General features: G+C 45.0%; 1 protein-coding gene across 1 annotated transcript in view; it reads right to left on the bottom strand.

The window, feature by feature from the left end:
* Positions 1 to 1,979: 1,979 nt before the first annotated feature.
* The window catches only part of IPO9 (importin 9), a 37,728-nt gene continuing 23,221 nt past the window's right edge, over positions 1,980 to 16,486 (bottom strand). Inside the window, exons 14-24 of the mRNA XM_069875740.1 lie at positions 15,187 to 15,346; positions 13,992 to 14,218; positions 13,631 to 13,779; positions 12,586 to 12,714; positions 11,288 to 11,563; positions 9,719 to 9,885; positions 6,503 to 6,636; positions 5,055 to 5,174; positions 4,484 to 4,585; positions 3,625 to 3,701; positions 1,980 to 3,086 (exon numbers count right to left, since the gene is read on the bottom strand). Of these exons, the coding sequence (XP_069731841.1) occupies positions 2,976 to 3,086; positions 3,625 to 3,701; positions 4,484 to 4,585; positions 5,055 to 5,174; positions 6,503 to 6,636; positions 9,719 to 9,885; positions 11,288 to 11,563; positions 12,586 to 12,714; positions 13,631 to 13,779; positions 13,992 to 14,218; positions 15,187 to 15,346 (1,652 nt within the window). The 3' untranslated portion in view covers positions 1,980 to 2,975. The remainder of the gene's footprint in view (positions 3,087 to 3,624; positions 3,702 to 4,483; positions 4,586 to 5,054; positions 5,175 to 6,502; positions 6,637 to 9,718; positions 9,886 to 11,287; positions 11,564 to 12,585; positions 12,715 to 13,630; positions 13,780 to 13,991; positions 14,219 to 15,186; positions 15,347 to 16,486) is intronic.

Genomic DNA, 16,486 nt, shown 5'->3' with positions numbered 1-16,486 from the left:
CCACTTCTACCATGGGCAGGGACACCTCCCACTAGGTCAGGCTGCCCAAGGCCCATCCAACGTGGCCTTAAACACCTCCAGGGATGGGGCAGCCACAACTTCCCTTGGCAACCTGTTCCAGTGTCTCACGACTCTCATGGTGAAGAAATTCTTCCTAATATCTAGTCTAAATCTGCCCTTCTCCAATTTATACCCATTCCTTCTCATCCTATCACCACAAGCCTTTATGAATAGTCCCTCTCCAGCTTTCTTGTAGGCCCCTTTCAGAGTCCCCAAAAGCCACTTCCATCCCCCAGTCTTTCCCATCTCATCAGCCGCACCCCTGGAAAAGCCACAACACCTGCAAATCAAACAGCAACTCCCAGCCAGCAAATGGATAAGCTACGACTGGCCTGCCTGCTCTGGGGACCTTCAACCACACAGAAACACACGCCTGTCTCTGCTCAGGATAAGGAAGAGCATCATGGAATCATAGAATCACCAGGTTGGAAAAGACCCACGGGATCATCGAGTCCAACCATTCCCATCAATCACTAACCCATGTCCCTCAGCACCTTGTCCACCCGTGCCTTAAACCCCTCCAGAGAAGGTGACTCAACCCCCTCCCTGGGCAGCCTCTGCCAGTGCCCAGTGACCCTTTCCCTGAAAAACTTTTTCCTAATGTCCAGCCTGAACCTCCCCTGGTGGAACTTGAGGCCATTCCCTCTTGTCCTGTCCCCTGTCACTTGGGAGAAGAGCCCAGCTCCCTCCTCTCCACAACCTCCTTTCAGGTAGTTGTAGAGAGCATCAGTACCAGTCAATCTCATTTTCATAGCTCTGTTCAAACCCACCACCCACCTTCACTAGAGCAGGACCAAGGCAGGCAGCCCCACCAGGAGCCGTGAACCCCACCAGCCCTGGCCAACTGCGCTTTAAGGTCCTCCGTTTACCCTAAACACACTCGGATGCTTGGCTTTCCTTCACCTCCAAGAATTTACGACTGGTTTGGGGCCTCGCTGCCAACACACGGGGCAAAAAAAAGTTGGTCCCACCTCTTCCCAGGGCTGGGGCTGGTCACCACGAGGATGCTCGCTCGCTCCCTCCTGCGCAGCTCTGGCACCGCTGCAGCCACCCATTTCCAGTTGGGTTCCCTCAAGAGACTGCTCTCTTTAGCTGAACTTGTTGGCCCTTTTCAGTGAAAGCCGAGATACGCAAATGCCTCAAACCAAAACCCCTAACAGGCTTAAGAAAACAAAAGTAATGTCTAGGCAGAAGACAGAGCCACAGCGTTCTGCTGAAGGGACGGCCACGGCACAAAGTTTAATCATATCCTTACACACCAGGGAATCCACAGGTAAGAAAGATACAGAGCAGCATGGAAACTTTAGACCAGAGCTTATACCTTGTTAAACACATACACGTACAAACCAGGCTTGGGATTCTGCTTCTCGAAGCCGTTCACACAAAACCACCGAGGACTCTGGCCGGTGGGGATTGCCCCTCGCTCTGCCTGTTCCCAGGCACAGTGTGAGGGGTTGGGGTGTGAGAGGGGAGCAAGAGCTTTAGAATTCAGGGTTATTCTACCATTTTCCTCACACGTGCTACACAAATTGTGCCATCTTTGTCTGTTAAAAAGTTAATTTATTATCCCCTCCTAGTAAAAAAGTGAAAAGCTATACTCTGTTAGACCAGCAAGATAAAGAATTACTCCAGCTCTTTGGAGACTTTTAGATACAACTTCAAGCATATCATTCCACAAGGGAACAGCAAGTGCCTTTCTTAAGAAAGGAAACTCTATAATGGGTCAGGCTTTTCTTTTAAGCAGAAGATGTATCCATTACAGCACTCCCTTTCAGTCCAGATGACTCCTGTGAAATATCCTAATACCCAAGTGGCACACAAAGATTAAGTTTCCTAAGGAGAAATGTGTCTTTAAGAAGTGATTTCAGGAAAGAAATACAAGTCCCTGATATCCCTGTTTCATAAGAAGGATACAAATGTGTATTTTAATTGTTTTATTTTCATTTTCCCCAAAGGGGAACCAAAGGCAGAGAGGTGGTGTGAGATACATCACGCTGTTCTTACGGGTAAATCAATTTGCAAATGTTATTTTACCACTCTATAAAAATACACACAGGAGTGTGAAGGAAGCAAAGGAGTTCAGAGTGGCTGTCAAGGAGCAAATACGTTAAATACAATCAGGTTTTTTCCCCAAAAAATAGTGGCTCCTTATGTTCCATAAACCCAAGCCTTTAGTAGCCACATGCCACAGGAACAGAAACTTAAGTGGTAGCTTCCTTTGAGCATGTGCACACAAAATCATCAGTAAAGAACTGCTCCCATGGGACCAGACAGGAGATGTGAGCGGCAAAGCCCCATCCACAATAGGAAAGAAGATATGCATTCAGTTTTACTGTTTAGCTTCCCATCCAAACTCCTGTAAACAGGTTCCATACCATTCAGGCATCTCTGATGAAAGTCTATAGTTCTATAAAAAGAAGTCACACTGTAAGATCGAGATATTTACCCTGTACGTGTTATGTGAGAGCGAAGAGGAACAACCAACAACCTTCTGATTTCTCATGAAACGTCCAAGCAATCTGTAAGTGACCCAGTTCCTTTCTCTGTCCAACTGTGCTGTGGGAAACCCAGTGAAGTGCCTCTTCACAGGTAATGACAGTTTGCTTTTAAAAATATTAAGGACACATTAATTTTTATCTTTAAGAACCTCCTGGAAAGTTACTGTGGAAAATGAAAGTGCTCCCATGATGAGACCAACGTGCAAAGCTCTACAGGCTTCTGTCCTTGCTGCTTTCTTAGTATTCCTTCCCTTGGCAGATTCGTATTAACATGAGGCTTAAGACATCGCAACGAGGCCATCATCCACCTGTAACAAGCAGGCAGACACTGGAAAATGTTTTATGTTTAATCATAAAACGTGGAATATGTCAAAAAAATATTGTATGGATATGATCAGTATGGTCTCTTCAGCAGGTTTATATACCAATGGCCTGCAACACTCGCTTTTCATTCTCATTGAGATGGTCTGAAAACATTGCATAGCAGGGCTGCTGTGCAAACTGACAGAGGAAGTCAGTGAGATAGGCCTGAAAGGAAGACAGAAAGACCCAGTTAGCATCACGTCACCTCGGAAATCATCTTTTCTTTCACGTACCAAAAGATAAACCTCAAGATACACCCAAACAAAGGGCTTGCAGGAACAAAAAAGCAATGCAGAAGGGCCATAGTAGAGGGGAAGGGCTGATAAACAGCTTCCAGGTGGTGGGAAAAGCAAGAGCGAGAGATCCCACAGGGGCTGTGACAGCATCTCCCAGCGGAGCGTGAAGTTCTGCCACATTCAGTGTCCAAGCTACTGCTGACTTCAGCAAACGGCTCTGAAGCTCATGGGGAGAAAAGTCTCCCTTTGCTCAAAGTTTTTTCCATTCGCTGATTCACCAAGGGAAACCAGCTCGGGACATTCTTGGGACACTCAGTACTTTCCAAAGTTATTTCAGTGAACTGAGTACAGGGATCAGTAACCAGTGCTTGCAGTGGTTTACAGGTTTGTTGAAGTACAAAATAAACCCTCTAATTTTACGAAGAATGATAGGAATCTGATTAAAAAAAAACATTCTAGAGCATCACCTGGAGATCTATTTGGTAAAGAGGGTCATTTAATGCATCTGGATCGTCCTCTTCATCATCTTCATAGTAATCCTCATCTGTCAGGGGCAAGTCAGCAGGTTTTAACATAAAACAGAGCAAAACACCTCAGAAGTACTCTATTAAAAGCCCAAGGACCCAAAAAGAAACTGTTTCAGCACTGCTGAGTAAAAACCAATTATATCAGAATATTTGCTCCTTAAGTTCACAACATCAGAGAACACTGCAGCCCCGAACAGGGTCACAGTGCAAGTCGCAAGGAATGTGCAAGTGAGATGAACACACGTGGGACAGCAGACAAGCAGGTTCGTTAGTCACGTGAGTGATTATCTTAGGCCTTCCTCTTATGGCAGGGTGACACATTTCCAGTTCTGTGCTAATGTAAGCAGTCTCCCTTACCCTGTTTCTCTGTGAGGCTCTCCGTTCTAAGACCATAGGCAAACTAGGGAGCAGAGATGATATCACCTGCCTCACCTTTATGCAGCAATCATTTCTCAAAGTCACTCTACAAACAAGCTCATCCACTTCTACAACAGGTCATGGCTACCTAGCCAAGCATCCATTTTCTCTTTAGAAGAAACACGTGTGTGAACCTCACAGCAACATGAAGGCTACACAGCATTGGGACTCTCAGATGAAAAACACAGTTATTTAATCTTTGACTTACTCAAAGACATGTCCCTCTCTTATAGAAAAAGGTCCTTATTCAAAATCCCAGTGGAGCATTTCCTTCCCCTTACCTGCAGCCCCTGTTGAGCTGCTGCCAAGCTAAGAAAACTTTAACCAGGATGTCACCTACTCTACTTTCACCTTGAGCAAGCAGTTTGAAGCTGTTGCTTACCATACTTGTTTGTGGAAAGAATATCTGATAAGAACTGTCCTGCTAAGCCTTCGTCTTCATCCTCATCCTCTTCCTGATCCTCCAACATATCATTTGAATCATCTGTTTAGAAACAAAACAAAATCCCAGAGGCCCAGGCTGTTGATGTCTCTGCAGGGCATGGTAGAGTTTCTAGGCAAACATCCCCGCTGGTGTTGGTGGGTGAAGGGAAACACCTGCAGCCCTTCCCATCCTTTGGGATCGAGTGATTCAAGAACTAGAGCTGCACAAAATGCAGCTGCAAGAATGGATGCTTGAAGCAGGGAGGAAAAAAGACAAACCAGATACACGAAGAAAGGATAATTTTATTGGCATATGGTCAGATCCCATCTTCCAAACTGGCCCAAAATAATTTTCTAGTTTAAGAATACACAACGCTGACTCATCTTATCCTTGGGATCAGTGTTTAAGCCTTTGTAACTGCAGGTATATGATTTACTACTGCAAGTTTCTTATTAGTATAAATGCTGCTGAAGAGATTACAAAGTAGAGTTAAGCCATGCAAAGAGGAAAAGTAAACCCAGTACTTTACCTTGGCTCCAATCTGCAGTTGTCTGCCTGGATGCATTTGCCTCCATCGCATTGGAGAGTTCGTTTATTATTAATTTTAAGATTTTTACTAACAAAGGAATGTTTGTCCAGCGTTCAGGATCTGTAAGAGAAGAAAAATAAATACATAGTGATGTAAATAAAAAATGGTTAGAAATAGGCCATTTTTTGTTGTGGTGGTTCATTTTTTTTAATTTCCCCATACATTTAAAATGCTGACATGCAAGAAAAACTTCCAGATCCAGAGTTTATTACACGGTCCCCCCTGAGGTTATTGCTGCACATCCAGCAGGGCTTTCGAGCCAATGAGCAGTGCAGCTCTCCCACTCATAGCTCTGCCCTCAGACACTGTACGCTCTAACTTTTCCTCACCAGCATTCCCATGGGGCTTAATTATTACATAGGGATGGCTAGATAGCTGTCATTGGAAAAGTCCATACGCTATAAAATACAGAAACTGGGAGCACTAGTTAAATCCTTATTGGTATTAGTATTAATCTTCATTTAACTTAAATACTGGCAATTGCCATTCTGTTGTCTGAATAGACAACATCTGAGCATGCTGGTTTGGTTTTGTAAAACAAAGAATAATAAGGTTGTGGGTGTTTTGTGACCACTGCTGACACTCCTAGCGCTGTCCCCTATTTGTTTCCTTTTTTAAGGGTTCCTGCCTCAACCCAAACCCCCGAGCCTACGACAGCTGAAGGCTCCGGGAGCACCGACTGCCTAGCTGGGCCTCCTGTCTGGATCTGAACAGCTGTCACATCCTGTCCCACAACTGGTTGTGCACCAGCTCTAGCGCAGCAAGCTGCAGAACCGCTGAGAAGAGCAGCTCCCCTGTGTCTTCCTCTCTGAGGCTCAGATCCCAGACAAACCTGCCCCATGCCCTCTCCAGTTTAATACAGGAATCTCTACATAGTAATCTCCAATCAAAGATTTTGGGTTCAGCCAATTAAAAAGAAGACAAGTCTTATGAAGGAGACTGGCCAAGCTTTCCTTAAAAGTGATCTCTCACTTGTTGAAATCATTGCTGATAACTTGTGAAAGTCACCAAAAAAAGGTCACTTGTTTTTTTCAGTTTCTGCATTCAGAAAACACTATCAGAGAAGCATCAAGAAATTATCAATTCTATCTCATTAGATGGAAGGGGATGATGCAAAACAGCAGAGAATAACTCCCAATCCTCTATCACCTCATCCACTTATCTTAAGTAAGAGACATCAGGAGTCTCCAAAAGTTCTTGGCAGAATTTACATACGCGTTATTTGCCTTCAGTACACGATGTATAGCTTGGCTCTAAAAAACAAGAGACACTTTCTGTAGCAAATACCTCCCAAAGCTTTGTGTGATCTGCAAGATTGATTTTAAGGCCTTTCCTAGCATCTACTAACTGGGAAAAAAACTGTTAATAACAGCAAAACGATTACTTACTTTTGGCCGACTTCGATCGTGTCCGTATTCCCTCATCCATATTAAATATTTCTTCTCCCTTTACCCTAATGTCCTGAAGCCGCTTGTCATCCGTGTTGATGCCATACTGCAGGAGTTTACACAGCGCGACAGAGCTGGGGAGCAGGGAACAGGAAAATTACAGATCAGAATTTCCCTGAGCTGTCTGGTTTTCTCAGGAAAAAAACTGAGAAACTCTTCAGCTGTTAACTCTTTTGCTGTTAACAGAGAACCCATCTCCAGAGCAGACACTCAGACACCACTTTTCTACACTTTTGCTGAGAACAAGCTTTACAGAATTTTCTTATTTCTCCTGCTTTACATTAGCATCCGAGACCGGACTCACCTCCTGACCTGCACTGCAAGCTGAAAACTGACAAAGCCTTGGGTTATACACTGCCAAACAGAGCACACACACATCAAAGTTTTTTCCAGTTCAGAAGGGCCACAAAGGGAAACACAGGCCTGAAGCATCATGTGCAGATTAAGACAGAATTAAGAGGAATGCAGTGGCAAGAAAGCAGTAATGTGGTTGATCTGCAACCATGAACATGTCTTCTCCTTTCTCCATTCTCAAAGCTCTTCACTTCTTGTCCTTCACAGCTCTGCTACACTTGGACCTCCAGTTCCCTCAGTATCTTCACATGTTCCTTCCATCTCTGCTGCTCAGAATTCTGCTCCACGCTATTTCAAATCTTCTCCAGTCTGAAAATGTCTCTGACTACAGGTTAAGGCCACTGATTTACGCTTGGCGCTCTCAAACGTCTCTCTTGGCTCCAAAAGTCTCAAACTGAAGTTCTGAAGCTCCCTGGAACTTCCTTTTTTCATGCTTTCACTTCACACCCTCTTTCTCTCCCACACTATGGCTCCGAGTTCCCACACTGCTGGTTTGGACCCAGATCCTACGCACCACCCTGAGCTGCCCAAAGTTTTCCCACCTTTTCCTGACACAAGTGGGGAGCAAACAGCCCCATCTTTACCCACCCCTTGCAGGGATGGGACTGGTGCACACAGAAGCTGTCCTCACATTATTTTTACCAACTCTGAACAAGAGGGTCCTCTGAGCAAGCACAGCCTTCCTTCAGCATGCGGAGAACACCCAGCATTTTCTAATGCACAATAAACATCACTGTAAGTAACCCAAACCTAAGTGTTTAATAGTGTGGAGCCCTGCCAAGCCATATGCACAGAAATAGCTCTGATCTTGGACAATATGGAGACAAGCACTGAACAACAAAGTTTAACCTCATTTCCTTGTCAGCACCAGCCTTGGCTTCCCTGTGGCCGTGAGCAGTCTCAGGGGATACTGCAGCCAACCCTCCTCTGTCAAAATGGGGATAAACCACTGCTTTTAGGTATGAAACAAGCGTGACTGAAAACAGCACCAAATCCCCTCATCAGTTTCTCACAGCATTCTGCTTAGGAAGCTGTCACCTCTGGCCTGGACAGGCGCACACTCTCCTGGGTGGAAAACTGGTTGGCTGAAGGGCCCAGAGAGTGGTGGGAAATGGAGTTAACTCCAGCTGGAGGCCAGTGACAAGTGGTGTCCCCAGGGCTCAGGGCTGGGTCCAGCCCTGTTCAATGTCTTTATCAATGGCCTGGATGAAGGCATCGAGTGCACCCTGAGCAAGTTTGTGGGTGACACTAAGCTGGGTGGAAGCTGGATCTGCTGGAGGGTCGGGAGGCTCCAAAGGGATCTGAACAGGCTGGATCCATGGGCTGAGACCAATGGCATGAGGTTTAACAAGGCCAAATACCGGGTCCTGCACTTGGGGCACAACAACCCTGAGCAGCTCCAGACTAGGAGAAGTCTGGCTGGAAACTGCCTGGAGGAGAGGGACCTGGGGGTGTTGGTTGACAGCGACTGACCATGAGCCAGCAGGGGCCCAGGTGGCCAAGAAGGCCAATGGCATCTTGGCTTGGATCAGAAACGGCGTGACCAGCAGGTCCAGGGAGGTTATTCTCCCTCTGGACTCAGCACTGGTGAGACCAAACCTCGAATCCTGTGTTCAGTTCTGGGCCCCTCACCACAAGAAGGAGGCTCTGGAGCGAGTCCAGAGAAGAGCAACGGAGCTGGGGAAGGGGCTGGAGAACAAGTCTTACGAGGAGTGGTGAGTGACCTGGTGTTTAGCCTGGAGAAGAGGAGGCTGAGGGGAGACCTCATTGCTCTCTACAACTCCCTGAGAGGAGGTTGTGGAGAGGAGGGAGCTGGGCTCTTCTCCAAAGTGACAGGGGACAGAATGAGAAGGAATGGCCTCAAGCTCCACCAGGGGAGGTTCAGGCTGGACATCAGGAAAAAATTTTTCACACAAAAGGTCACTGGGCACTGGCAGAGGCTGCCCAGGGAGGAGGTTGAGTCACCTTCCCTGGAGGTGTTTAAGGGATGGGTGGATGAGGTGCTGAGGGACATGGTTTAGTGATTGATGGGAATGGTTGGACTCGATGACCCTGGAGGTCTTTTCCAACCTAGTGATTCTGTGAATCAGCCTGCCTTATTTATTTCACAGGCTATTTGACTGCTTTAAAACAATAACACACTGATACAAACTAAGAAGTGAGTTCACATCGGGCGAGACCCCTGAGAGTGATCTGTTAGGCTTCATATTTCCAGAAAAATCAATGACAGCAGCTGCAGCAAAATTTAAATTAATACAGAGCATTTAATGCTTTGGAATACAGTAGTCGGCCTCCACCGGAACACAGATGTGCTCCTACAGCAAAAGGGAGACAAAATGGTGTGAGCTGATTTCTTTACTGCCTTCTAAGAGATTGTTAAATCAACAAGAAACCACCAGATTCTCTTTGGAAACCCTCTATGATGCCCTGAAACTCTGCAGTAGTCTGTAAAGGCAGTTTCACATCTGGAAGCTACTCTTATCCCATTCACAGAAGTTGAATCTCAAAAGCACTCCTCTGCTTGCAAGAGACCCCCATTCCTCTTGGGTCACCCTGCTCTGGCACAGCCACCGGTCAGCAAGAGGTGGAAGCACTTAGAGGAAGATCAGATCACTCCAATGACCACAACTCTCCTGAGCCAAACTGACAGTGCAGGGAAAAAAACCACTCTGCCCAACACCAGCACATGCTAATCCGAGTCTTAACCAGCTCCCCTTGCCCTCGCATCCAGTGCGCTTATTTGCAATGGGATGATCAGTCAACTAACATTAACACACGGATCCTTCCTCTGAAACATCCTACCTGACTTTGCCTTCATACTGCCCGTAGAACAAGTGCTGCCGGCTCATCCATTCGGCCATTACAAACTCCAAGGCCGGCTTGCCGGTTGGTCCAGGGAGACTACACAGGAACTCCAGGAGTGGCTCCAGTTGTGAGTGAACCAAGTGAGCAAACACCATAATCAAGGACTACAGGAGGAGAAAGGAAACGTTAGCTGTACGTAATTTCATACCTGAAAATGTTTCATCAAATATTCAAGTAACTGGGTTTCCTGCAAGAGTAGAAACTGTGCTTACCAACCCCAAGAGAAAGCGTAACCATCTCAAAGACACTGCATGCTACAAAAGAATGGCGATAAACTACTGCCGTCAGCAGCAGTATTGATCCCCCACCAGAAAACATAGCAGGAATGAATTTACTCACACCCATACCCCAAACTTACAGACCTTCCTAAAGCAAATATTAGAAATTGATTTTAAAAATATGAGAGGTTGCAGTGGCCTTTTGACAAGCAAAACCACCGTGTGGCAACAGTCAGAGCCCTCAGGTGCCCTCATTTGCTCAGTGGGCCCAAAGCTATACACACAATTCTGAATTTTAGGGAAAGAATTGTAAGTTTTAGAAAGATTTTTTACATGATGCAGGATCATGGTCTGACACTTAAAGACTGGCTGCTTCAGACTTAAACTTCTGGATCCCAAATCAGGCAGAGCAAGAGCCATTCTGAACAGCTAAGAATCAACAGTGCAACCAAGGGATGGGGGATATCAAGGCTTTCAGATGAAATCAGAACAGCCTCTTGATTCACCACTTGTTGGCTTGTAAAACACACACACAACGATCAGAGAAATACACAAGATGGATAGGTTAGAGCAGAGTGAGCCCCAGCCAAGTGCTGCACTGAGAACGGTTGGACTCGGTGATCCGGTGGGTCTCTTCCAACCTGGTTATTCTGTGATTCTGTGATTCTGTGAGGGCAGAGGTGGGTTCTTGCCAGACGGCAGAAGTCCTCAACAGTGCCAGCAAAACGTCTTCCCCCAGCTCCTCCAGAGGAACCAGGGCAGCCATCACATGTTTTTTTATATTAATGGCACATGCAAGGAAGACAGGAGAGAGAATGAGGACCACTGGGACATAATCATTCCACAAAACTGTCACTAGAAGTAGGTCAAGGTTGGAAGAGGCAGTGATGGTCTTTGTCTGGCCTCTCACCTGATACAGGTCAACTCTACCTCCCACCCACTCAATGCTAACCTTGTCCCAGTGCTCAGGGACTTATCCTTTGAGTACGGCACAAAACCACTCCAAAACACATGCTGCCTTTGCCACAGCATCCTTACTTTGGCAACTCCTGTCACAAGCACAAGGTCACAAAGGACTATTTAAGGTGCACTAAACCTGGCTTACCCAGCGATCTGGATAACACTCTGTATGAGCGGAGCAGGCACCTTCCTGACTGCTGCAAGAGGATACAGTAGTGATCCTCCAATTGCACCAGCCATAAATAATCAAGCACACCATCCAAAAACACGATGGTGATTTCTTTTCCTGACACTTCCATGTACCCTCCTGGGGGCCCAGCCCGCTCACCTGCATCACACTGAGCGTCTCCGCTTGTTGCATTTTGCTCAGGATAGCCCTCAGGATCTGGTCCAGATTCTCTCCCAGCTCACTTCCTGCTTTGGAAATTAAAGTGGAGACCAGCCTGCCCACGAAGGCAGCGGTGAATTCTGAGGTCCTTGGATCCAGAAGCTGGCTCACCACCTGCATCACATACCACAGTCCATTGTGGCCTTGCTCATCGTGCCACTGCGCAATCTGCTCCAGTGCCACCGAGACGTACGCACGCAGACACTCCCCGCCGTTCTGAATGAGAGAAGAATCACATTAGAATTTCCCTTTCTAGGTAGGGGACAGAGGAAGACATCCCCTTCCATGACCCCAAAAAGACCCTTAGCCAAGTTGAAAACAATGGGCAAAATGGTGGCATCTGTAAAGGATCCGATCTCTCCAAAATGAGTGCCTAAAAATTACAGATAACTTCAAAAGACTTTATTACAAAGCAGAACACCCCTCACTGCCCAGGCAGCTACCACAATCAGCTAATAAATACAAAGACAACCTGAACCAGCTGCAGTTTTGTGCCAGTCATGGCAAAGTGTAGCTGCACTATAAAACTAAAGGAAATTAAATCGGCTTTACTATTTATAAGACAGCTGGTAAGTGGAACAAAAGGGCACCCTGCACCTCTACATTCCAAAGTTTTTATTTTCTTGCTTAAATACTGTATAAAGATATCACCGGGTAACAGCAGAACCAGCCAACAAGCACAGCTCAGGCACTACTGCTGTTTGAGATGATTCCTTGCTCTCCCTCCATCCCATACCTAGCTCAGCCAAAAATAAGTCTGCCTTCCCTTCCCACCTAAATGAATACAGGAAGAAGTTGCTAGGAGGAGGAGGTCTGCACGGGAAGCCTTTTGCTTCCCTGCACCTGAGTGTGTTCCTGCAGGCGGCCCCTGACATCCCCAGGGGTGATGAAAATTATTATGGGGGAAGAAAAACAGTGTTGTTTTGCGTTTTTTGGTTGGGTTTTGACAGGCTTAGGAATTTTTTTTTTAATGCGCTCCAAAGTCCTATAATATTTAAGCTCAATGTGGCTGCCTATTCACTCTGGTTCTCCAAGTTAAGGAACAATCAGTAAGTACCGTTGCAGGCCCTTGACCAGCAGTACTTCCACAATAAACTGGAGGTGGCAGAGACTCCTGAGGAGGTGCTGATACAGCTATGGCCAAGCAAAGCCTGGGCTTTGTCTTGAAAGCTCTCTGTCTTTGTCACCTCTTCTGGACTCACAGAGCCCCACAATCCTTACAATCCCCACAGCGTTACCTGCATAGTAGCATTGTCATCTGTGTTCAAGCTGCACTGAGCCACTGCAGGGAATGCTTGGCAGATCAGGAGCTGGGACAGAGGAGGTTTTGTATTCCTCACAACTGTGGTCAATATATCAATAGAAGTCTGAAAGGAAAACACAAACAAAAGCACCCCTACAGTAGCAGCCGCAGTATACTATGTCAGCATTATCCACCACTGATGCGAGAATCAAAGGTGTAAACGGGAAGGATGTGAGCCAGTACTGCCATCACATCCTGATTTTACAGTTTAGGATGTTTAAGCTGGAGGACCTTGGAACCTTGCACCCCAGCACCACTGTATTTCACACAGACACACAGTGCCCGCCGTAAAAGCTCCCAAGGCTGTTCCAATATTAAAAGCAGTGGAACCTCTTGAACATGGTACACAGTGTCACAGTACCCTGATGCATGCTAATCGGTACAGCCAGCCCTAGCTGACTTGTTCCATTTTGTTTATATTGATTTACATTTATTTTAATTACCCATAAGCAATTGTTACAGTCCTACTAATCAACAGGTGGATAATAAGAAGATTTATAAAGATGTTTATGAGTTAAATTCCATTCTACACTGTCAATGCTTAATCTTTATAAGGGTATGTTTTATAGAAAGGACAAACCTATAGAATTTATCTCCGGTAATTCATACACGTGTGATCTATAAATCAGAAAAAACCTTAGAAAAAAGTGCAAGGGATAGTAGTGTAGTCTGTTGGAGAACATTTCACCAAAGAGAGGAGATGTTACTGGTGAAAGATGGCTGTGTCAAAGCAAAATGCCTAGGGATATACTGCTGAGACTGGAAGAAGGCCAGAGGAGCAGTTCAAAGTTAACTTTTGGAAGCATCTCCCCCCACCTGCAGTTTGCCTTTTGTCCACAAAGAAACCTCTACCAATAACCGAAATCATTGTTCCAAAGCAGTTTAAAAGCAACCTTTCTACTCTTTGCAGACCAGCCATCCTCTGTGTTCAAGAGCAGGGAATCGTCCCCACCTAAGATCACGTACACTATAGCACTTACTGCACAAAGCCCTGCTGGGATCTTGTCAGCAGGGGCCTGCATGATGCTGACAAGAGTTGGTATTAGCCTCATCTGCATTGGACCCTGGCAGGCTTCTATCTGAGCTAGCTCCTTAAAGATATCTTGGGCAAGAGAAGCAACAACTGGATCTGGAGAGAGAAAGCACCATTTACTGAAACATACTAACAAACACATCGCAGTTTTTCCTACTGCTATTTTGCATCGGCAAAGCAGCAAGTTTCGCTTCCAGCTTTACCGCTGAATGAATCAACGTTCATTCAATTAGCATTTATTACGTTTTCAGCACTGGGATGCAGTAGCAAAAACAACTGTACTTTGAGAAGGTAACTTGCATGCCTACCATTACTGTACTTCAGAAATATTGCAATCGTGAAGGGGCAGATTTTGTTCTCCACACTTGCTGTGAACGCTGGGTCTACCGTGCAGACAATGCACAGCGTCTCCATCACAAGGTTCAGGACCTCTGAACTGAACTGAGTTGCCAAGTGGATCAGCCCGTCAAGAATGCTCGGAAGGAAAGGCTGCAACACATGGGTGCTCTCAGAGATCTTCAGCTGGTCACAGTATCTGGACAAGAAATTCGTGAGGCAAAAATACACACACAGTATACTAATGCGATTTATCATCTATTAAAGTCATCTATACATTTAATTCCAGATGATACACAAGGAATTATTTCACATCACCTACTCTTCTTCAGTTTACTCCCCCTCAGTCTGCCATTCCTCGATCTCTCTGCGGCTCAGCTCTTTCCTCCCCATCCCACCCCTGACAGTTCACAGAAGCAGAGTTGAGTCAAGTGATGGTAAAAGCTTCTGCACCTTAGTAACATTTCTCTTTCAAGAATTGCCCGTCAATGGAGAAAAAAAAAAACTTGAGGAAAAAGCAGTCTGAGACAGACACAGCTTACAAAGCAAGCTAGTGACAGAGAAAAAATATTCAGGAATAATTGAGTTATAAGTCTCTGCCCTTGCTTACTCATTAATGTTTCAGTGCAAATAGATGATAAGGTGTTTTTTTGGGGAAAAGTAGGGGTCTGCAAGGTAGGGTCTTTTGTATTTGGTTATTTTTTTGTTTTTACACTTTTACATTAATGTTAATTTTTCACTTTAGAATCAATACAGCAGACCATCCTTTTTCCTTCCTGCAACTTACTTACGTAAACAGGATTAAAACCAAAACAGAACAAACACTCTTTGTTGCTGGGATTTGCTCCAGGAGCCCACATTATGTCATCCAACCTTTGTGACCAAAGAGGAGTAACCTGGGTTTCATCTTTACGCTTCTCCTTGGCACAGTATCCATCCTAACGCTGTATTGTGGCCAACCCTGAATGGCAATTTGCTATTCCTCATTAGAGTTACTCTATTTTGAACCTGCTTGCTTACAGCTTTTAAGTCAACACCTATTTAATTCAAAGCAAATACTTCCACTGTCTATACAGAAATGTTATTAATATTTTAACAGATTACTTTTAAAACTGTAATCGATACCACCCGCCCCTGGAGCTTTGGAATACCTGAGGATTCACTTACCCCCAGATAGCTCGGACTGCGGAGATTCGCACCGAAGGAGGCTGGGTTTCGTGTAGACCGCTGACAGTAGCTTGCAAGAACTGCTGGATTAGTTCTGGAGACATGGCCACAGTGAAACGGCTGGCGGCCCACAGAGCACGACCCAGGAGAAACGGGGACACTGAATGAAACAAAACACCCAGGGGTCTTAGAATCAGTTTTACTTATTTAAAATTACAGCTGCTTCCATCCATTACCCAAAATTTTGTCATCCCAGTAAGAAACTGGTAAGATGTGACAAAGAAGATGAATGTGCAGGCATGCAAAGAATTTTGGTACATGTGCAGAATCCACTTTATTTTCTCAGTTATTGCAAAAAATAATTTCCCGTTTAACAAAAATTTCTTCCCTCAACTGCTTCCACTTGATTTTTTTCATCAATGCAGCAATACAGGCTTTATTGATCATCAGAACAGAAATAAAGGAACAGAAAGAAGGCTTTTTCAATAACTCTTATTCATGTGGCTCAATATTCTATCCCCAGGAGTAGGAAATGGCACAAGCTTAGAGGAAAGAATTGGAGAAACAGAGCACGCATGCAGGGATCTTTACAGATAACTCTTCTAGTGTCCAGCCATCACCTGGTAATCACAGAACACAATGTTCAACAACACCAGAAAAAGAGTGAACACTCATTACCTCCTCACCTGTTTACACTTCTGGAGGTTTGAGGTATCCTATTGCACTTAACCCTTCTGCCTTTTCAGGCTAAAAGGCCTCTTACCTACCAAGGCTATCCTCAAACAGATTTCTATTTCTCAGCATCTTTACTGCCATTACTTATGCTCCTGCAAGTATTAATTTTAAGATGAGGACACTGAAAACTCCATGCAATATGTATAGTAAAAAAAAAACCCCTGTTTTCTAAGCAACTATTATAAAAAACAAGATTTCTTTGTCTTATCACCATTACTGACCATTAAATAGACACCCTCTGAGAGGTACCAATGTAGTGACTGCAGGAGCTTGTTCTAGGACACAATCGCTCATTTACAGCCCAATCCCACACTGCTAGGTTTGTGTAAATACCTAAGGTTGGGTGTTTGGGTTTTTTCTATGCATTACACATTGCACACTATTTCTTCATTCAAAATTAACTCAGAAAAAAAAAGAAAAAGCTTTCATTATAATAGGCTAAATGGATGTTTCTTTGATGAAGTCATCCAACAATTTCTTTTTTCTGCACTAAGACAACTTAGTGTGGACTCAGCAGTAATGCTCATATTGGCTTAAACTTCTCAAATTTTAATTATTTGCAAAT

This window comes from Phaenicophaeus curvirostris, chromosome 24 (assembly GCF_032191515.1).
Source record: "Phaenicophaeus curvirostris isolate KB17595 chromosome 24, BPBGC_Pcur_1.0, whole genome shotgun sequence".
Taxonomy (NCBI): domain Eukaryota; kingdom Metazoa; phylum Chordata; class Aves; order Cuculiformes; family Cuculidae; genus Phaenicophaeus; species Phaenicophaeus curvirostris.
The sequence above is the reverse complement of the archived record's forward strand: the minus strand, read 5'-3'. Positions and strand labels throughout refer to the sequence as shown.